This window comes from Megalobrama amblycephala, linkage group LG23 (genome assembly GCF_018812025.1).
Source record: "Megalobrama amblycephala isolate DHTTF-2021 linkage group LG23, ASM1881202v1, whole genome shotgun sequence".
In the NCBI taxonomy this organism is placed as follows: Eukaryota; Metazoa; Chordata; class Actinopteri; order Cypriniformes; family Xenocyprididae; genus Megalobrama; species Megalobrama amblycephala.
In genome coordinates, this window is record NC_063066.1 from 11,099,226 (window position 1) to 11,121,882 (window position 22,657).

The 22,657-nt window shown below is 37.4% G+C and overlaps 2 protein-coding genes across 6 annotated transcripts in view; both read right to left on the bottom strand.

Moving 5' to 3' along the window:
* Positions 1 to 17,288, bottom strand: part of afap1l1a (actin filament associated protein 1-like 1a) — a 44,008-nt gene extending 26,720 nt beyond the window's left edge. Inside the window, exon 1 of the mRNA XM_048176818.1 lies at positions 17,121 to 17,288. Coding sequence (XP_048032775.1) covers positions 17,121 to 17,139 — 19 coding nt within the window. The 5' untranslated portion in view covers positions 17,140 to 17,288. The remainder of the gene's footprint in view (positions 1 to 17,120) is intronic.
* A 74-nt stretch (positions 17,289 to 17,362) lies between these two features.
* Positions 17,363 to 22,657, bottom strand: part of ablim3 (actin binding LIM protein family, member 3) — an 84,799-nt gene continuing 79,504 nt past the window's right edge. For 3 of the 5 annotated variants that reach the window (XM_048176822.1, XM_048176821.1, XM_048176824.1), the window contains 6 exons: positions 22,087 to 22,116; positions 21,253 to 21,308; positions 20,040 to 20,100; positions 19,926 to 19,933; positions 19,269 to 19,349; positions 17,363 to 18,856 (listed from right to left, as the gene is read on the bottom strand). In XM_048176822.1, coding sequence (XP_048032779.1) covers positions 18,743 to 18,856; positions 19,269 to 19,349; positions 19,926 to 19,933; positions 20,040 to 20,100; positions 21,253 to 21,308; positions 22,087 to 22,116 — 350 coding nt within the window. In that variant the 3' untranslated portion in view covers positions 17,363 to 18,742. Of the gene's footprint in view, positions 18,857 to 19,268; positions 19,350 to 19,925; positions 19,937 to 20,039; positions 20,101 to 21,252; positions 21,309 to 22,086; positions 22,117 to 22,657 lie in introns of all 5 variants that reach the window. The other 2 variants (XM_048176820.1, XM_048176823.1) reach the window with 1 other exon arrangement.

Here is a 22,657-nt window from a genome sequence, read left to right on the forward strand (position 1 = left end):
TGAGTCTGTCGTTCGTCATGTGAAATGATTGTAGATTTAGTTCATACACTGTATATAAAACAGTGTGGTAGTTCTAGCTAACGGTCCTATCATTATCACTTCTAAATATTCTGTAACATCACTTACAGCCGCTAATGCATTGCTATATTAGATTAGCCACAAAGCTAATACCATGTTTATCAGTGGAAGAGCGCGAACGTTAATAAGAGGTCAAACTATAACGTTAGCGTTTAACTTATTCTAAATATATCTGCAGTGTTTCCCATTTAACTTATTTTAATTTTATTTTCAATTCATTGACATGGTTTTGTGGAATATTGAATTTGTTTGGTATAGCTCTTTTACTTTAACTTTAGTATTATAATTTATTTACAGTACACACACAGACTGTTAAAACCAGCTTCAACTGGAAGTAAAACTGTTAAATGTTTAAAACCAGACTGTTTTTTGATCATTAAAAAATATATACTTTTGATGTGCAATTGTTTAGTCATTGAGACTGTAATCTAAGGCTTTTTTTAACATTATCCCTTCTGGAAAATGGTTTATACAGCCCACATACATAGAACAGGCAGATATTTTGTTATTGAATGTTGTGTAAGTGTAGTTTATAGGAAATGGGTCTAATATCCAGTTTATTTTCAAAATCAAAATATCGGCTTATAAATCGGCTCTTTTCGAGTTAATATCGGCATCAGCATCGGCCCCCAAAAATCCATATCGGTCGGGCTCTAATATATATATACAGTACAGTTCAAAAGTTTGGAACCACTAAGATTTTTAATGCTTTTAAAAGAAGTTTCGTCTGCTCACCAAGGCTACATTTATTTAATTAAAAATACAGTAAAAACAGTAATATTGTGAAATATTATTACAATTTAAAATAACTGTTTTCTATTTGAATAGTAATTTATTCCTGTGATGGCAAAGCTGAATTTTCAGCATCATTACTCCAGTCTTCAGTGTCACATGATCCTTCAGAAATCATTCTAATATGCTGATCTGCTGCTCAAGAAACATTTAATGTGTACAATTGTACAAAATATTTGTGTACAATATTTTTTTTCAGGATTGTTTGATGAATAGAAAGTTCAAAAGAACAGTGTTTATCTGAAATCTAATCTTTTGTAACATTATAAATGTCTTTACTGCCACTTTTGATTGATTTAATGCATCCTTGCTGAATAAAAGTATTCATTTCTTTAATTTCTTTTCAAAAAAATAAAAATAAAAATTCTTACTAACCCCAGACTTTTGAACGGTAGTGTATAATGCTACAGAAGCTTTGTATTTCAGATAAATGCTGTTGTTTTGAACTTTCTATTCATCAAGGAATCCTGAAAAAAAAAGTACACAACTGTTTTCAACATTGAAAATAATCATAAATGTTTATTGAGCAGCAAATCAGCATATTAGAATGATTTCTGAAGGATCATGTGACACTGAAGACTGGAGAAACGATGCTGAAAATTCAGCTTTGCATCACAGGAATAAATTACTTTGTCAAATATATTTAAATAGTACACAGTTATTTTAAATTGTAATAATATTTCACAATATTAATACTTAAAACAATATTTAAACACGATAATAAATGTTTCTCGAGCACCAAATCAGAATATTAAAATGATTTCTAAAAGGATCATCATGTGACACTGAAGACTTGAGTAATGATGCGGAAAAAAGCTTTGCACCACAGAAATAAATTGCATTTTAAAATGCATTATGATAGAAAACAGTTATTTTAATGTGTAATAAGATTTCACAATATTACTATATTACTGCATTTATCAAATAATCAGCCTTGGTGAGCCTAAAATACTTCTTTCAAAAACAGAATTTGAATGGTAGTGTATATTTTTTCTACTTTGCAGAAATTGCCTCATACATTTCATTTATTTTTACAATTATTAAACAACCTTTAAATGTTGCTACAGAACTTTTTTCACTCACTTTTTGTGCTAAAACAGTGAATGATAATGAATGAGTAAACAACTTAGCAACTACATAGCAACATCCTAGTAACCACCCAAGACACCTTATCATCAGTGTGGCAACTTTTTCACAGGGAGGCAACCCTCCCATTATCTTTAAGGAATGTAAAAATCTAGCTGTGGGTGTTTTTAAGTGATGCAAAGTCTTTAGGAGAGTCTTATGTAGGCTATATCACAAAGACCTCTAGTTTCTCAGGCAAGTCAACAAGTCCTTTTTCACTTTTAAACTGCTAAATCAACGCCAGAGTAGATCAGATCATTGCTCACACCCAGTGACAAGGCCTGACTGAACTCTGTAGACGGTTGTCTGGCTGAGATACAAGAGACAACAATACAGTGACAAAGCACTCTGACCTCTGACCTTTCCAAAGACACACACATGGAGCCCTTACCGTCACACCGAAAACACAAATCTGGTTGTAAATACATTCGCCAACACATACAGTACATGCAGGAATACAAAAACAAATCTGCAACAGCTACAGTTCTTCCACAATAAATAACATACATTGGAGGGCATTACGAGAAGGCCTCTCATTCCCTCTCGAATATAGCTTGTAAGATGAGGCAAAAGTGCTCCCAAAGTCAATATCAGGGGAGGCCCTTCCAACACAAACCACCCAGCTGTTTTCAAATATGGATATCCTGTGGTGCAACAGATGTTTGCGCTGTTTCAGGATGTTTTATTTGCCCCACCGATCTGATGCACCACCTTGCGTGATTGAAAATTGACTCAGAGGAGATATGTACTGTGATGTCTCAAATCTAAATCATCAATCTGTCAATTTTTGTTCATAACGTAAGAATTCATAACAGTAGACAGATTGTTACTGGAATGTGAAGTACATCATGAACATCGCTGTGACTCATAAAGGTGAAGGAGTGAACCATCTTATCTCGATCTAACTGAATTGATACTAACATCAGGGTGCCTGGATGGAGTGACGACGCAACAATCCTCTCCGAACCACATTCAGCAATGAAAATCTCCCTCAGAATTCCAGACATACTCGGATCATCAGCGTTCAAAGCTCCACGGGGGAAGCGAGCGAGTTCGTGCACACATATACTGATGATGTCACACTAGAATTCCCACAATGAGAGATAACAAACACAAAACCTCATTTGTTTGGACACCTTGGAATATTGATGTTTGCATGAGACGCCTCTGGTCTGATGGGACACCGTGGTTGGAAGTACATATTTGGGTGCATGCCATGAATTACAGAGCCTGTTAACAACAGTTACAGTGCTTGTCAAATGTTACTGTCACACATAGACATCTGTTAACACATACTAAACTGTTTCTCTCATATTCAGTCAAAAGAAAACAATTCATAAGAAACAAAAACAAATCATAAGATTCAGAAGAGTGTGGCAGGGGCTATACTGATGAAAAGCATTATGGGTTATAGTTTTTTTTCCAATAAGACCACAAAATGACATAATATTAAATCAAATTCTGAGGCAGTATTTTGCTCATCACTATGTACATTCATTTTCCAACTTCTTATCCAGGTTGGTTTGTTATTTTCCCCCTGTCATATGTCATTCTGTCTTAAATGTCTTTCCAAACCTGTATGACTTTCTTTATTCTGTGGAACACAAAAGAAGATATTTTGCAGAATGTGCAAGTTTCTGTTTTCCATTCAATTACAATAAATGGGAAGTGAAGCTTCAGAGCTTCAAAAAGGATACAAAAGTAACTTGCGCACTATATTCCAACTTTTCTGAAGTTTTGTGTGACAAATAGACAGGCGAAGGGGCGGGGTTTAAGTGGACTTAGAGCATAAAGCCCTGGGTATACTTAATTTTTTTATGCATACGCACAGTCGAACACACAGCCTTGCAAAGTATACTTCACTTGACTTGCACGGATACACAGGCATTCCACGAATGCGCAGTTTTCAGCATTGTCACTGTAGCTTGCATGCGTTCCGGGCTGTACGCAGGTTTTCTTCGACTACCTTGTGAATTGACGCCCCCAGGGCATGGTTGCCACCTTGTGGATAAACTAATTATTGCAAAAAAAAAATAAAATGTGCATGTGCAACTTGCACGTACAAAGTATGCGTACTCTTCTGATGACGAAATTCGTGTCACGCACACTGCACGCTGATCCTCGTGTACGCGTAAAAAGTATACTTTGGGCTTAAGTCACCAGAAAGAAGTTTGTTGATTCACAGGAAGATCGAGTTAAGACATTTTAACAAAAAAAAAAAAAAAAAAATTATGAGGTCAAAACAAATTTAAAGCTGCTGTCTGTAAGTTTTGCCTCTTTGTCGCCATCTCTGTTTGCAACCTGCAATTGCAGTGATATGCGGAATTATTATCTTTACGTGCGTTGTGCAACGGCACGGCTCCTCGATGCGGATGAATCTAATGTTTGCTGTCAGTCATCACACCGGTGTGGATGCTGGTGTGGAATTTTCACCGGAAAATGTCATCTGAACAAGTAACTTTTGTTCTGACCAACTGAGGGGAAAAGCATTAGCCTACAATAAATCGTGTTACCAATGGTGATTAAATCTAACAATCGCTTAGCTCACATCACATCAAACCGTGCAAATTATTATTGTTGTTATATTTTATTCTCAAATTGTTGATGTTAACAATATCAGCATTCCATGACTGTGTATTTAGTGTGTATTAGCGTTATCTGTAGATTTCAATTTCTGTAGCCACTCCGCAATCCAAAGTCTTTTGCTTTTGACTACGGGTGAATCTCCAGTTGTCATTGATGATTGTCATTTGGATCTTTCTGGATTACAATCCGCCATCAAAATGATAAGTTAAATTATTTCAGCTGCTGTGAGAAAAGGCTATAAATGATCCGTTTCCAGCAGTATCCTATATGCATAGTCTAGCTGGGACTCCTTCCTTTCTGTTTACAGACGTGACGTAATGACGCAAAGACGAACTGCTGCATGCTCGAAATCCACCAGTATAATTTTATTATAAAACATTATTACAAGCTTACTGTTGTGAATCAGTTAAAGGTGCCCTCGAATGAAAAATTGAATGTATCTTGGCATAGTTAAATAACAAGAGTTCAGTACATGGAAATGACATACCGACTGTTACGTAACAGTCGGGGTGTACGCCCCAATATTTGCATATGCCAGCCCATGTTCCCAACATTATGAAAGGCATTAGACAAGGGCAGCCAGTAAGGTCTGGATCTGCACAGGTGAATCAACAGACTAGGTAAGCAAGCAAGAACAATAGCGAAAAATGGCAGATAGAGCAATAATAACTGACATGATCCATGATATCATGATATTTTTAGTGATATTTGTAAATTGTCTTTCTAAATGTTTCGTTAGCATGTTGCTAATGTACTGTTAAATGTGGTTAAAGTTACCATCGTTTCTTACTGTATTCACGGAGACAAGAGCCGTCGCTATTTTCATTTTTAAACACTTGCAGTCTGTATAATTCATAAACACAACTTTAACGAACACTTTGTAAAGATCCATTTGAGGGTTATATTAGCTGTGTAAACTTTGTTTATGCACTGTTCAAGGCAAACACGAGCTCCGTGGCCGTGGAGCACGAGAATTAAAGGGCCAGTAGCCCTGAATCGGCTCATTTATAATGATGCCCCAAAATAGGCAGTTAAAAAAATGAATTAAAAAAAATCTATGGGGTATTTTGAGCTGAAACTTCACAGACACATTCAGGGGACACCTTAGACTTATATTACATCTTTTAAAAAAAGTTCTAGGGCACGTTTAAGGAGAACACTGGCTGGTTATGTACTTGCTCAAAAATTGATTTTGGATCATTTTTAACCAAAAAAAGTTACGGACTGCAGCTTTAAGAACAAAATTAAGAGATATACATGAATGAATCGTTCACCATAACATACATAAGAAAATAGACAGGGTGAATTTTCATTTTATGCCAACTTGAGAACCTGATCAGTTCGAATCACTCAGACTGGTTTTATAAACCAGATCAAATGATTAATTGAACAAAAAAAAATATTTGTGAATGTGTCAGTCATCATTATTACTTTCATTAACCACAAAATAGGAAGTCCTGGCCTAAACCCAGTCCAGAACTTTACATGTCAGACTGCTCAAACAAACAAGATTCACATAGTTTACTCTCTGGGAAATCAACCAGATGACTTACTTCTCTCTTTACATTACGCAGAGACAGGAGGAAGCAAGTTAACATAAAAAGCTGCACACATAGTTGAAAATTCTGTCATCATTTACTCACCCTCATATTGTTCCAAACCTGTATGACTTTAGTTTTTCTGCAAAACGCAAAGAAAATATTTTAAGAATGTTGGTAACCAATTGACATGAGGGTAAGGAAATGATGACAGAACTTTCATTTTTGGGTGAACTATCTCTTTAACTACCCATATCTGAAACTACATCCACAATATGGAACAAAATAACAAATCCTGCCCCTTATCACTGCACCTTAAACCACACACCCACACACACACACACACACACACACACAATGAGAGACTGCAGAGAGGTAGCAGGTGAACATGTGGAACAGCTTAGCCTATAATTCTCTCTGAGATCTGACTCATATTCTGTCTTAAAGCCTGAGCACATTTGTGTGGAAAAAGGGAAATTACATGTCACTCCTGCTGCTTTATGACAGATGAGAACATGCTTTAGGTTATCATAAAATGAAGCAGCGCGCACACACAAAGCTGATATCCAACTGAAGACAAAACTGCATTCTCTTGCTCACAATCTCTTGTTTTGAAAGCTTTCAGCATTCCGCTAAATGTATTTTCTAGCTTTGAAAACTCAAAAATTAACTGTTCTGTTTTGTTCATAGACCAGCTATGTCAAAATGCAATTATTGAATGTCATATACAGAAACATTAACGCCAGACCCCCTTGGCTGGTTCACACTGAAGCACATTCATGGATAAATAGCTTCAAGAAAAATAATCTTGCACACTTCAGAGCCTTCCAAACACTCACTGAGGACACTAAGTAAAATAAACAGATAGAGGCCAAACATGAGAGCCCATCTTTAATGCTGCAGTGCTTTGTAGGGGGAGCTGCTGTGGTTAATGACCCCTGCCTCAGTGATGGGGTTTGGCTGCTGCTCGAAGGAAGCAGGGGGGAGTTGGCCATTAGGCCGGGGCCTCCCTCAGGTCACAGTGCTTCTTGTATCTACACACAGCGGCAGAGTTATGGACCCTGAAACTCCCACTCACCTGTTTAAGCATTAACTACCTTTGAAGGCAAGATTTTGGCTCGGTGGGGAGCAGGAAGCTTTTATGTTAACACTCCCCTTCGCTCCTCTTTATAAACCCCTTTGCCTGGGGTCCTCAGTGCTAGGTCTCTGTTTGTGTGCGTTTTGTACTGTGTAAGCATGAGAGGTACACATAAGGCCATATATCATGGAAAATAGGATGTGTACTGTCTTTGTTTTCTTGTAGCAAAAGTGTTTCATATACTATGTAAACCTATTCTCTATTCTCATTATATATAGTAGCAATCAAAATGATTCAACCCCCTTAACCTGCAAGATATTTTGCTGCTGAGAACACAATTTTATGAGAACAATTCAAAGGCATCAGTGAACTATTAAACAAAGTTTATTAATACACATTTGAGTGATTCCGAGAATGTAAAGTTCATGACTCCCAAAAGTCAAATTTTGTGCAGAATCTTTTATTCCAAGCTTCTGTCACCTCTCTACTGCAATCTTGGCCCATTCCTTGCTTGAAAAAGCTTCCAGATCACTGCTAGGCTTTGGTTTCCATATTACCACTGCTTTCTACAAATTCCACCAAATATTTCCAATGAGATTTCAATCTGAAGACTGTACAGGCCACTCAAGAACATTCTACGATTGATCCCTGAACCAACCTTTAGTAGATTTGGATGTATACTGCAGGAAAGTTCAATGATCATCAAGCTTCAATCTCTGCACCGAAGGCATCACCATCTTTGCCAAAATGGCTTGATACTTCATGAAAGAATTCATGATCTCCTTCATACAGTCAAGATTTCTACTTCCTGCAACAGCAAAGAACCCCCATAACAAGACTGGACCATCTCCATGTTTGACCATGTTCTTCTGCTCATAAGCTTTGCATTTTTTTGCACCAGATGTGCACCAAGTTTAACAAAATTCGACACAACTGTGCTCTCTGATTCTGCACTGCAGGAGTGAATGCAGTAGAGACTGATATCAAATCACTCACCACTATCTACTATCTGGTTTGAGAGTAAGTGGGGCTGGAAACAGGAGCAGATGAGGTGTCTGTAGGGTCATGATGGAAAAGGGGAGTCAAGATAATAATCCCGAAGCCTCAGCATCTGTTTCCACAAAGGCTCTTTTACACTGTCGCCAACAAAGTAGCAGCAACTCTTGAGGTTTGAAATCTGGTCACAATTGTGGTCAGAGTGTCTAATCTCTTTTTATTATGGTCTGTGCCTCTGTTTAATATCAGCCAGAGAAAAAGAGCAGAGGGAAATCCCCCAACGGCCCATCTGAGGTCATCTGAGCCATGGAGACCTGGCATAAACAGTGAGTTGAAGAAGCGAGTAAATGGGTTAGGCAGGTGGTGGAACTCACACCAGTACAGTAAAGCACACTGTCCCTAGAGCCGCGGGGTGAGCTGCAGGGGTCAGGAGTGGATAGGATGTGGAAATGAGAGCCGCTGACTTTAATACAGCCTGGTCGCGAAGGTCAGCGCTCCAGAAAAAGCCCGGACACCAAACCCCCACCATATGGCACGAAGAGGGTGAGTCAGCCCATCTCCAATACAAAGAATGCCTTCAGTCCTGCCAGCCTAATTCATATTGCTTATCGCCCAAAAGCCCCCATGATTTCACTCCGCAGCTATGCCTTATTTCAGGCCTCATTTTTTTCCACGGTAAAAAGATGTAGTGTTTCGCTGACACTATTAAGACTGTGCAGGCCTCTGCGCTATTGTGGCCACTGAAAGACTGGCTGCTTTGTCCAGGAATCTTCATGGAGGAGATATTAATTGGAGTCTGTGTGTGTGTGTCTGGGTATGCACAAAATATCAGAGAAAAAGGGAAGACTTCCAAGAGTTAGGGCAAAACTCTGACCTCTCACCTCTTGCTATCTGTCAACAGGCAGACACAGAGCTGAGAAGCTTGGGTGGAGCGCTGACACCATTTCTCTGCTCCAAAACCTAGTGAGCACTTTAATATGCTGTTTTTTATATATATGTATTAAATGCACGGCCCTGTTCTGACTCGAAGACTGTTTCAAAAGCTAGGGTAGGTTGGGGTACGATTTTTTTTCTCTTGACCATAGATGACACAAAATCTCATCTCAGTACTTTTGATCAATGGCTATGCTATTTTTTTATTTTGTCATTTCATTTGAATATCAGCATTTGTGAGATTTATTCAGTTGAAACAGTTTTGGGGTTAAAGGGATAGTTCACCCAAAAATGAAAATTCTGTCATCATTTACTCACCCTCATGTTGTTCCAAACCCGTAAGACTTTTGTCTAACACATGAAGATATTTTTTAATAAAATCTGAGTGATTTCTGTACCTCCGTTGACAGCTACACGACTACCATTTTCACGCTTCAAAAAGTTCATAAAGAGATTGTAAAACTAATCCATGTGAATTGAGTGGTTTATTCCAAATTTTCTGAAGAGACTCGATCGCTTTATATGATGAACAGATTTAATTTAGGCTTTTATTTACATTTAAGCATTGATCATTGAATATTAAAGGTGCCATCAAACGTTTTTTTATAAGATGTAATATAAGTCTAAGGTGTCCCCTGAATGCGTCTGTGAAGTTCAGCTCAAAATACCCTATAGATTTTTTTTAATTAATTTTTTTAACTGCCTATTTTGGGGCATCATTAAATATGAGCGATTCATGCTGCGGCCCCTTTAAATCTGGCGCTCCCCCGTCCACAGAGCTCGCGCTTACCTTTAACAGCATAAACAAAGTTCACACAGCTAATATAACCCTCAAAATGGATCTTTACAAAGTGTTCGTCATGCATGCTGCATGCATACATCGGATTATGTGAGTATTGTATTTATTTGGATGTTTACATTTGATTCTGAATGAGTTTGAGGCTGTGATCCGTGGCTATGGGCTAATGCTACACTGTTGGAGAGATTTATAAAGAATGAAGTTGTGTTTATGCATTATACAGACTGCAAGTGTTTAATAATGAAAATAACGACGGCTCTTGTCTCCGTGAATACAGTAAGAAACGATGGTAACTTTAACCACATTTAACAGTACATTAGCAACATGCTAACGAAACATTTAGAAAGACAGTTTACAAATATCACTAAAAATATCATGTAATCATGGATCATGTCAGTTATTATTGCTCCATCTGCCATTTTTAGCTATTGTTCTTGCTTGCTTACCTAGTCTGATGATTCAGCTGTGCACAGATCCAGACGTTAATACTGGCTGCCCTTGTGTAAAGCCTCGATCATGGGCTGGCATATGCAAATATTGGGGGCGTACATATTAATGATCCCGACTGTTACGTAACAGTTGGTGTTATGTTGAGATTCGCCTGTTCTTCGGAGGTCTTTTAAACAAATGAGATTTATATAAGAAGGAGGAAACAATGGAGTTTGAGACTCACTGTATGTCATTTCCATGTACTGAACTCTTGTTATTCAACTATGCCAAGATAAATTCAATTTTTAATTCTAGGGCACCTTTAAAATGTGAATATTAAAAGGCCCTTGATTCTGATTTGTTGAGCCACGTTAGAAGCCATTGTAAAATTCCTGAAAACTTACAGCTGACCGCAAGTATTGCTGTGCCACTGAGTGTGTATGTTGTTTCGTCTTTCCTAGAAACCCCTCTTAGCAACATTGTTCTCTATTGATTTTGTTCATTGAGGCATTCAGATTTAGCATTTTCCTATAGGTCTATCCTATGTTCATAATAAGAATGCCATGCTGACACTGACAGCGTTAGTCAAAGCATTTGTCATTTGCGCCTTGTTCCGTGTTCACAACAAGTTTCAATATAAAAGTCTTTGCGACTCGCTCATAAAGACAATCTTTGCTGCCATCTAGTGGCGTAACGATGTAACTTCTTGCTGTTCAAGCTTATGGACTATTTTCTCCAGCGGAAGGAAGGCTTTTAATGATTTTACTTCATGAAAGTTGCATTGATACATATTTTTTGTCTTTAATATTTGGATTGTGTGGTAACTGTTTTATAAAAGCAATAAGCCCCGTGAAGCCGTGGTTTACAGTGAATTTATAACAGGTAAGAGGGTTTAACAAGCCCCTTAGGGGTTATAAATTCACTGTAAATCACGGCTTCTTGGAGATTATTGCTTTAATTAAATCTGTTCATCATATAAAGTGACTGTCTCTCTTCAGAAAATATGGAATAAAACTACTCAATTCATATGGATTAGCTTTATGATCTCTTTATGAACTTTTTGAAGCATCAAAGTGGTAGTTGTGTACCTGTCAATGGAGGGACAGAAAGCTCTCAGATTTTGTTAAAAATATGTGTTCCAAAGATGAATGAAATTCAGTGTAAATGATGACAGAATTTTCATTTTTGGGTGAACATTTTAACTGATCCAGTTTTGTGTCTCTGGAAAATAGTGATCTGTGACATTGTATTATGTTGAACATCAAAGTTTTTTGTGTCTATTTGTTAATGAGGGATTTTTGGAGATTTTATTTTTGAAGTAAATCATTCAATTTGTATTATTTTATTATTTAACCATCATGTGCATGCTAACCTTTTTCTACATATGTTACAATTTAAAAGTAAATCCACATTGTTGTTAAGGGGGGCATCTTCCCCCATCCTACCCTATATGACAGTAATCTAAATTTAAAAATGATAAACAGGCACAAGTAGACTAATACATTAATAAAATCTGTAATTTACAGTACTGTTCTAATGTTTGGGGTCAGTGAGATCTTTTGTTTGAAGAAATTATTACCTTTATTCAACAAGGACACATTACATTGATCAAAAGTGACAGTGAATAAATCTTGTGGAATTTATATTCATCATCATTAAAAAATGTATGTGCATGTACTTTCCATAAGGGGTGCTATTGGTGTAGATTGTGTAGACCTATGTAGACCGTTCATAAGTAACTTATGAAAAGGCAATCGCAGTGTAGGCAGTAGACAGGAAGGCAGCTCATTTAGTTTTGGAACAGCCAAAATTCATTAGTACCAATGCGAATTCCAAAGTAAGCAAAAAGCAAATCCATAAAAAAGCGATAAATTTACTGTAACACAGTCAGCAAGATTTAGCTTCAGATCCACAAGCTACAAATCAGGTTTTGTAGGTTGCTACTGTGTTACTCTGCTTTGATTAACAGTCATTCTCTCTGAACCAGGTAGATAAATCAAGCTAGTCACGCCAACACCATCTGCACCTGTATGAAGATGTGCACGGTTAACAAATACAGTCTGGGCAGATAACTTAAAGTGCAATGCCAGCTTTCACAGTATACGGAGTATTCAGTAAGTGATCATTAAGCAGAAGATTTTATCCAAACACTCATGACACAGACATTCCACCTTGAACAACCACAATTGTGTGCCTAGGAGGGTTCAAACCCACAACATTTATAACCACTACGCCACACAACGCATACTTAAATCTCACTTCACGCTGTACTGTACATCTCTTCATTGCCAGATGAGACCATTGCATGTGGTTTGCAGAAAGTTTCCTAGCAATGTCAAATGGTCACTGTGGCAACCTCAGAACTTCACAAGTTCACCATGGAAATCAATCAGTGAGCGCAACCTGCACTATGATTCACTGGAGACTTGTTAAAGACCTTAAATGCTGACACAGAACTTGTTAAACGCTTCCATTATCATGCATGGGAGTCTGGTGGGTGTGCATAGTCTAGTCCATTTCAGCTGGTTGAGTTGTCATTGGCAAAAAAGCAGATGATGCTCATAGAGATTGAATGGGTGGTCCAAGATGTAAAACGCTCAAAGATATTTCTAAGCCAAGTCAACTCTGTAATCACAAAAGCATGCATGCTGTGCATTTCCCCTCTCAGAGCTTAAGTTGACGTCTGACAGACAGTCACATTATTGCACTAAATCCTGCTTACTCATATCCATGTATTTATACAAAAGTGGAATTCCCGTAAGCCTGAGGGAACAAGTTGCTTTGTACCGACTTGCAACCGTGACATACAACAATCAGGGCCCGACCAGGCTTGCAGATTCTGCATGAACTAGAAAACACTGTTGCTATTCATTTTGCTGATCTCAAGAACTCGGTAGTGCAAATTCATGTTTCATTAAAAGATTTACAAGACAAATGATCTTTGTTCTTGACACTCCTAAGCTCTTCCACATGCTCGCAGTCTGAAGGAAACAATAATCATGATTCAGTGGAGCTTCTTACATGAAGAGACAATCCCACATACTCAACGAGTCAATGGGGAGAGGTAGAGTCCCCTTCACGCCTACCTGATTCTCTGGCTTGAAACATCTTATTCTCTGTTCACACACAGTCTGCTCTCACAACCATCCAAAGTTTCATGATTCACATTATAGCAAATGACTTAAAGGATTAGTTCACGTCAGAATTAAAATTTCCTGAATTTACTCACCTCCATGTCATTCAAGATGTTTATGTCTTTCTTTCTTCAGTCAAAAAGAAATTAAAGTTTTTGAGGAAAACATTCCAGGATTTTTCTCCATATAGTGGACTTCAACAGCTACCAACGGGTTGAAGGTCCAAATTGGAGTTTAAATGCAGCTTCAATGGGTTCTACACAATCCCAGCCAAGGAATTAAGGGTCTTATCTAGTGAAATGATTGGTCATTTTCTAAAAAAATAAAAAATCGTCTTGCACTAGCTCTGCGAAGCATCACACAATATGTAATTGGATTGGAAAGGTCATAGGTGGAAGTACTGAGCAACTGTTTGCAAAGAGTACATGCAAAGACTAAGTCAAACGGCTTTAACAACAACAACAAAAAAGGTAAAAGAATGATGTCGGACGATTTTGAAGTTGGAGGAGAAATTGAGATGGAGTTTTTCGCCCTACCACGGTACTTCCACCTACGTCACGCGTGACCTTTGTAACGTGATTACGTAATGCGTGGTGCATCACAGAGCTAGTGCAAGATGAGCATTTGTGGTTAAAATGTATATACATTTTATTAAATTTTTTTTTTAGAAAATTACAGATTGTTTCACTAGATAAGACCCTTATTCCTTGGCTTGGATCGTGTAGAGCCCTTTGAAGCCGCACTGAAACTGCAATTTGGACCTTCAACAAACAAAAAATCCTGGAATGTTTTCCTCAAAAACCTTAATTTGGTTTAAATTATCAGGAAATTTTAATTCTGAAGTAAACTAATCCTTTAACAAGTTAAAATGCCCCCAATCTATTAAGTGAACTAAACGGACCACGTCAATAAAATGTGAAAACGTCACAGAAACCAAACTCAAAACTTTAACAATGAAAGTGCCCTAAAAGGGATAGTTCACCCTCAAGTCATTCCAAACCTGTATAACTTTCTTTCTTCTGCTGATCAGAAAAGAAGATATTTTGAAGAATGTTTTGACTGTTTTTGTTCATACATTGAAAGTCAGACCAAAACAATATTGGACCCACATTGTATAGACAAAAACAATCTTCTTTTGTGTTCCACAGAAGAAAGTAAGTCAATACAGGTTTGGATCGACATGAGGGTGAATAAATGAGGACAGAATTATCATTGTACTGGATAAACTATCCATTTAAAACCAAATCAATATATCCAAATGAACCTTGTAACTGATTGAAACAACAACAACATGATATGCTTCACATTCCCGTACACTGAGGAGACATTCAGCAACAACATAGCTTAAAAATAGTGACAGAAACAACATGCTTGCTCTGAAGGGGATGTCTGCTGGATGCACTTTTTTCCATTTCTCCATCCCTTGGGTTTGTGTAAACACTCGCATTCTGATAGATCAGGAATCTGGCTGGGAACGAGGAAGAACTTCGCTGTATCTTGTAAACAGTAACAGTAACCTCCTTCACCTTCTGTAAACAGATGAGGCAGGGGGTTCCGAAATACACCTGTGGAAACCTAATAACAGGGTGGCAAAAAGAAATACTGCTGGTTTAGGTGATGGACACAATGTCTCAGGAGAAAGTGGAAGAGAAGAGAGTTGACATATGTTGTTCGAATGCAAACTGAGGTGCTCTGCCCTGTAATTACTAGCATGTGTTTACCTGGTAGTTGTCCCTGTTTTTAACTGTGCAAAGTTGTGCGTTTTATGATACTATACACAATCCCAGATGGCTAAGGAATTGTGTCATGAGTTAAGAGAGTTTTTCCTTTATGGGGAGGTGAATGTGAATGGAAACCTAAGACAGTGGCATGCAAAACAATGTGTGTCATGCTCAGATAAATGCATTTGCTCTTAGCGTCACCTGCAGTAGAGCTATTAACTCTTATACTTCTCAAAAAAATAACTAATGATATCTTTCGCAATTATGTTTTACCTTTTTTGGATTCATTACTTTGGGCTTAGAAAAGGCTGTGATGTAAACATGAGACTTACTAATCTTTCCTTTTATCTTTGATATGTTGTGTAAACTCACTCTTTTATAGGATGACTGAGGTTTAACTTTGCTGGGAGCAGCATTGGGGGGTGGAACTGTACAAAAAAACATGTACATCAATCTGTGTCTCCAGACCACTGCCTGACCAGATGCAGCCGGTTTGTTCTGAGAGAGCCAGCAAGATTCATCCCATTGTGTCAGTGAGGGAAAGAAAAATACATGAGCCAGCGCCACAAGCGAAAAGCAGCACTCTTGTTCTTGCACCATGCCAAAACAACAACTATCAAAACAGTAGGACTTTGAGGAGATCAAGAGAACTACTACCGCCTCACCATAGGGGTCCTGTTAGAACATAGCTCCTTATAAAGACAGACTTCATTTATTATAAACAAAGAAGCACAAGAGTAAAGAGCTGAGAGCCCAGGTCCAAGAGAAATTGAAAACTAAACCTTGCTACAAGCCTCTGAATCACTATGCCACCCACTGAAGGCTTATGTTCCAGGTGTATAGTTTCTCCTGAACTTTTGAAGTTGGTCTGAACTTTTGGTCTGTATGAAATAGATCAACATTAAGATGGAAACAGCAAATTCTTGTAGAATATAAATGATGAGAAACATTACATGAGAGATACAGCAGCTGGTAAAAGTCAGAGTTTGATGATAGATGGGTAAAAGATACGGCACTGCATTTCGCGAATCGGTTCTTTTCGTTTCAACGAATCGGTTCAAAAACAGATTCAGCCATTCCTTATATCATAACGTGCCATACATATTCTATATCACAACATGTAGTAAGGTTTGCTGTTTATTAAAAACAGTCATTCAACCCAACATTAAATATGTCATACAATCAATAGTTTTTTTAGACTCGTTTTCGGCTAGCCTAATTTATTTTTCAGAAGTAAATCTCTCGGTTCACTCAAAATACTTTTATTATTAGATCACAGACTATCATGAATTGTATGAAAGATAGCCTGTGAACTGCTGACTCGACAACGATTCAGTTCGATTAATGAACAAATCGCCCAGTCCGCTTTAGTGAACGGGTTCAATTGATTCATCAAAAAGAACCGACTCAAAAGAACGATTCGTTCATGACTCAAACATTGGTAATATGCAGACGGTAGTAGCCTAATTTATTTTTCAGAAGTAAATCTCTCGGTTCACTCAAAATACTTTTATTATTAGATCACAGACTATCACGAATTGTATTAAAGATAGCCTGTGAACTGCTGACTCGACAACGATTCAGTTCGATTAATGAACAAATCGCCCAGTCCGCTTTAGTGAACGGGTTCAATTGATTCATCAAAAAGATCCGACTCAAAAGAACGATTCGTTCATGACTCAAACATTGGTAATATGCAGACGGACGCGGTTTGTGCAGTGCACCTTCAATAACAAATATGAAATGTTTTATTTGCGCTCTCAAAACGTTGATAAATGGTCTGTGGCTACAACACGGGCAGTCACGTCCATGCATGAGATGACAGTAGAAGCAATTTTATCGAAACTATGTTTAGTTTAGGTAAACAAACTTTTAATTTTCATGCATTAGCCACGCTGTCATTTTACTCACGTTTGCTGTTTATTTCCATATTAGATGAATCAAACAAAACTCCTCGACGTGTTGGAAACGCACATTGCAGCCCGTGTACCCATCGATGTTATGTAGGCTAAGTGACAGACACTAACTGCATTGAAAGGTTCTCAATGAAGTTGCAGAGACCGACTTCCCTCCATTATCCTGTTGGGTCCTAGTGCTGCCTCTGACCGGGTTTGATGACAGACTGCCCACTTTACTACTCACAAAAAACACCGTTTTTACACAAGAAAACAAACTTTTATTGCAATATAAGATGTACATAGTCTGTTGAAACTGACAGATAAGTTAGCAGTAGTGATTAAAAAAGAGAATCAAAAATATGGTTATACTCTAGCTCTCTTCCTTCACTTTGAAATTAATAGAACACTTCATAACAATCTATTGGGCAAACAGGTTGTAAACACTACACACAAAGGCAGAAAACATGATGGTTTCACCTGTTTGTCAGTGAGGTACAAAACTGATGTCAGTATCCCTTGGCATTAAAGACCTCATGGTTACCGTCAGGTCCTAATCAAGGTTACAGTTTGTCACTTGCTTCAGTGGTGTGGTAATGTGTATTTCCATCAAACGATACATGAGTGTGAATATGTTATCCCTGTCATTAGCCATACAATCCGTTTACTCCCTCTCCGTTCGTTTTATTACCAAATCAGGTGACGTATTACGCCCTGGCATGACTTGAAAATATAATAACCCACTTAAGGTATCACAGCATTTCCTGATCCATCCTAACAAGAGTGATGAAAGTAAACTGCCCTAACCTAAACAACAGATCTCCTTTTTTAAGAGCAAAACATCTGGGAAAAAAAGAAGAAGAGAAAAACATTGCACCATAATTCTTTCCTACTATGTTTTGTCTTATTCATCTGTATCAAACACAAGCCATATTTATTTCTACCATCACAATATACAATGTATGCATCATCATAATTAGTCTAATAATCCTAAAGTGTACATTCAGTATTCGTTACCCCTTGAAAATGACCTGAACAAAGTTGAGCACTTGTAGTGCTCAATTTCATCTGCTAACTTCACAAATAACAGTCAAACTTTGGTATTCATTGTCAAGCAAATCATCGCTTATTTCAGCCCACCTAAGCTTATGTAGTATAATAGTGAAATAAAAGAACTGAAAAATATTATTTTATAACCTTTAAAATTAAATATGTACTTAATGGATGATGTCAGACGATTCATCCACTCTCATTATAGTTGTATTAATCATATTTACATTCTGTTCACTCACTTTGCTGGTGCATAAATTAATAGAGAACATAAGGCAAAATTCAAAATCCTTATAATTCCTGATTCCTTATTTTTGTCATTCAGAAACAAAATAAAATGTGTTCAAGAACCACTTTACACTCAAGTAAAAACCAAAATGTTCCCTCCATTCTGTTTATTTCTGTTATTCTTCCTCAGGTATTCTAGCCTGTCTGATCATTTATATGCCTCTGTCACAAAGGACAGTTGTGCAGTTTGTAGGTATACAGTCCAGGCATGACTATGTCTGAGACACAGGATGTGTTTGTTTAGTTAGACTGGAACAGGTATTCAGGTCTCTGTGTGTGTGTGTGTATGGGACAGGAACGCTAGAACAGCCGGGCTTGTTTCTTCATCTCATTCCTCTTCCACAGTGCCAGACGGTCAAACTCAACCATGGTCATCCCGAATACCTGATAAAACTCCTCGGGGGAAAGATGCCGCTAAAATGAAAAGGAAACTTATCACACACTGTGTCCACATAGTTGTTCATGTACTCCATTTTTATAAGCAATCATGAAATATTGTTAAACAATCACACACAATATGTCTAATCTAATCTAATATGGTGCTAAAGAAACATTTCCGCATGTGGAAACCATAATAATTTTTTTTCTTCAGGATTCTTTGATGAATAGAATGTAAAAAAAGAGCATTTATTTGAAATAGAAATCTTTTATAACATTATAAATGCCTTTACTGTCACTTTTGATCAATTTAATGTGTCCTTAATTTATTACTGACCCCAAACTTTTGAACGGTAGTGTATTTATAAAATATGTATATAGTTAATATAATATTAATAGATCCTAATTATTATACATTGTTATTACAAAATAACATGTTTTGGTTTACCTCCAATCTGGCTCGGTCTACATCCTTTGGCAACCTGTTCCGCCCCCTAGTGGTCACAATAAGTGCTTCATATGGGTAAATCTGTAACGAAAGTTAGCAATGCATTTTATTATAAACTTTAAAATACACCAGCACAAGCATTTGAACTCATATTTATTTACATACAAATAATCGTCATGACTTTCGATGATAATGGTAATGGAAAGCTAAGCATTGTTCTTAGAGCAGACTGCATTGGTGGACCTCCTTTTCCTCTCACTCAAAAGAGTGAAAGGAAATCAAAGAGCCTCTGGCACAGTTGCTGTAACCGAGACAGGAAGCAGCACCAAGCAGAACAATATAGTTCCTGACCAACCAAGAGCAAAGGGGTCAGACAAACCCCTGCCCTCTCCACGGCCCCTGCTGTCTCCAAGTCACTAAGAGCCAGCTGGGGAATTACACAGTGGCCTTATGACCTGGAAGCCCTAATTTCTCCATCCTCTAGTTTCCACACGCTTTGACCAGCAGGACGTTGCTTTGACCCATCAGGGTTCATTAGACCGACTTTCCTCTGGAGTCGACAGTGGGCTAATGTTTCAGAGGTGCCTCTGTATCAGGAAGTTTAGTGTCTCTCTGAGACTCTTTAATCATCTGGTAATGTTAAACCATCTTTCTTACCTTGTACTCTGCTGGAAAAGAAAGAAATAAAAAATAAGTCAGAACTAATTTATGTACAAATAATTTTACTCAGCAAAAATATGTCATTTAAAAATAAAAACCTCCTTAACTTGCCTCTGATTCCCCAGTTGACTTCACTGCCACTGTCATACTGATAGTAGTCTGCGCTTTGTGGCTAGAAAACAAACAAACAGACAAATAAATGATGGCTAAGGGTTTAACTGACATCTCCAACCCAACTGCTTTTGCTGCTCTGTCTTTCCAGTTACTGAACATTAATACAAATATAATGTTAAAGGTGCCCTAGAATTAAAAATTGAATTTATCTTGGCATAGTTAAATAACAAGAGTTCAGTACATGGAAAAGACATACAGTGAGTTTCAAACTCCATTGTTTCCTCCTTCTTATATAAATCTCATTTGTTTAAAAGACCTCCGGAAAACAGGCAAATCTCAACATAACACCGACTGTTACGTAACAGTCGGGGTGTACGCCCCAATATTTGCATATGCCAGCCCATGATTGAGGCATTACACAAGGGCAGGACGTCTGGATGTGCACTGCTGAATAATCAGACTAGGTAAGCAAGCAAGGAAAACAGCGAAAAATGGCAGATGGAGCAATAATAACTGACATGATCCATGATAACATGATATTTTTAGTTATATTTGTGAATTGTCTTTCTAAATGTTTCGTTAGCATGTTGCTAATGTACTGTTAAATGTGGTTAAAGTTACCATCGTTTCTTACTGTATTCACGGAGACAAGAGCTGTCGTTATTTTCATTTTTAAACACTTGCAGTCTGTATAATTCATAAACACAACTTCATTCTTTATAAATCTCTCCAACAGTGTGTAATGTTAACTTAGCCACGGAGCACTATCAAACTCATTCAATATCAAATGTAAACACCCAAATAAATACAATACTCACATAATCCGACGCATGCATTCAGTATGCATGACGAACACTTTGTAAAGATCCATTTTGAGGGTTATATTAGCCGTGTAAACTTTGTTTATGCTGTGATAGAGTCAAGAGCTCGGGAGGGGGCGGAGAACGCGATTTAAAGGGGCTGCAACCTGAAATCGGCTCGTTTCTAATTATGCCCCAAAATAGGCAGTTAAAAAAAAAATAATTTAAAAAAATCTATGGGGTATTTTGAGCTGAAACTTCACAGACACATTCAGGGGACACCTTAGATTTATATTACATCTTTTAAAAAAAAAGTTCTAGGGCACCTTTAAAAAACAAACAAGCTATGAACAAAAAATGTAAGTAAAGGCATTTGTTATACAGTAGTTAAAAAAAAAAAGGTAACTTACCCTGTGCAAACCATTCCTGCCATATCCTGGCAAAGAGGCTGACTTGGCTATATAGTCTTCAAATAATAAGAAGAAGAAAAAAAAGAAAGGTTTAAGACATAACAATAAACATGAATTTGTAAAACAACCTCAGTATAGGAGATTAAAGGGATAGTTCACCCAAAAATGAAAATTCTATCATCATTTACTCACCCTCAGGTTGTTCCAAATCTGTATAAATTTCTTTGTTTTGTTGAACACAAAGGAAGATATTTTATATTATATCCCACTTTGGGGCGCCATCGATTTCCATAGTAGGAAAAAAAACTACTATGGAAGTCAATGGTGCCCCAAAACTGTTCAGTTTAACACATTCTTCAAAATATCTTCCTTTGTGTCCAACAGAACAAAAAAAATTATACAGATTTTGAACAACCTGAGGGTGAGTAAATGATGATAGAATTTTCATTTTTTGGGTGAACTATCCCTTTAAGCCTGTTAAATTTTGACAGCCTTGTCCATTAGTGCACAGTAGAGGGCGCTAGTGACCAGGCTAGAATATGTGTTGCCTACACTGCAAATATTTATTTGTTATTTAATGCAGACACTACAGAGACAGTACCCCTTGCCAAAAAATTATGAGAATTTTATTCTGCCAATTAGATATGAGCACCCAGCATTTTGACTCTACCTTTAGGTTATATATCATAAATGTATATAATAATAAAACTTTGTGAGATTTAATTTCCTCCCCCAATGCTAATACCTGACTTTGTGAGATCCAAAAGCAGGTCATGTTATTTTTTTTAATACAAAACTTTTACATCATCTATAGTGGGCGCTGAAAGACCTCACCATTCTCCGCTGCAAAGTTTGTCCGAGGAGCTGAAGGGTAGAGAAAGAAACAATCTCTTTAGTATTTTGATAATCAGTTCTCTGTTAATATTAAGTGCAAATCACTAATTTGGGTCAAATAAAGCAGTACACTGTGAGAGACATTTCCCCTTTAAACTGTCATGCACATTATAGTGTGGAATGAGCTAAATATGCAATTATTGGTATATACTGTGTTGTGTTTGTCCCTTGAGATTTGGGAACCATTGGAAAAGTCTCAAGCTGTCAACAAACAGAGCAGAGAGCAGGCTGCTCACCAGCCACACAGAAACACGGCACATCAAAGTGCTCAATGAGCCTGAAGAATGTTGATGAAAGGAAAAACGCCATGGCAGTGAAAAGAAAAGGAAAAAACAGAGAAAAGGAGAAAGCAAGGGAAACAAGAGGAAAGTTATGGATGAAAAGGAGTATCTTCTCTCGCTAAGAAACCGGACATGAAATAAAGTAAAAAGCAAACGCAAGAGGCTGAAATATATGTACAGCAACTCAAGGAAAAAGACAGTGTGTTCAAATTACAGATGAAGGTAAACAG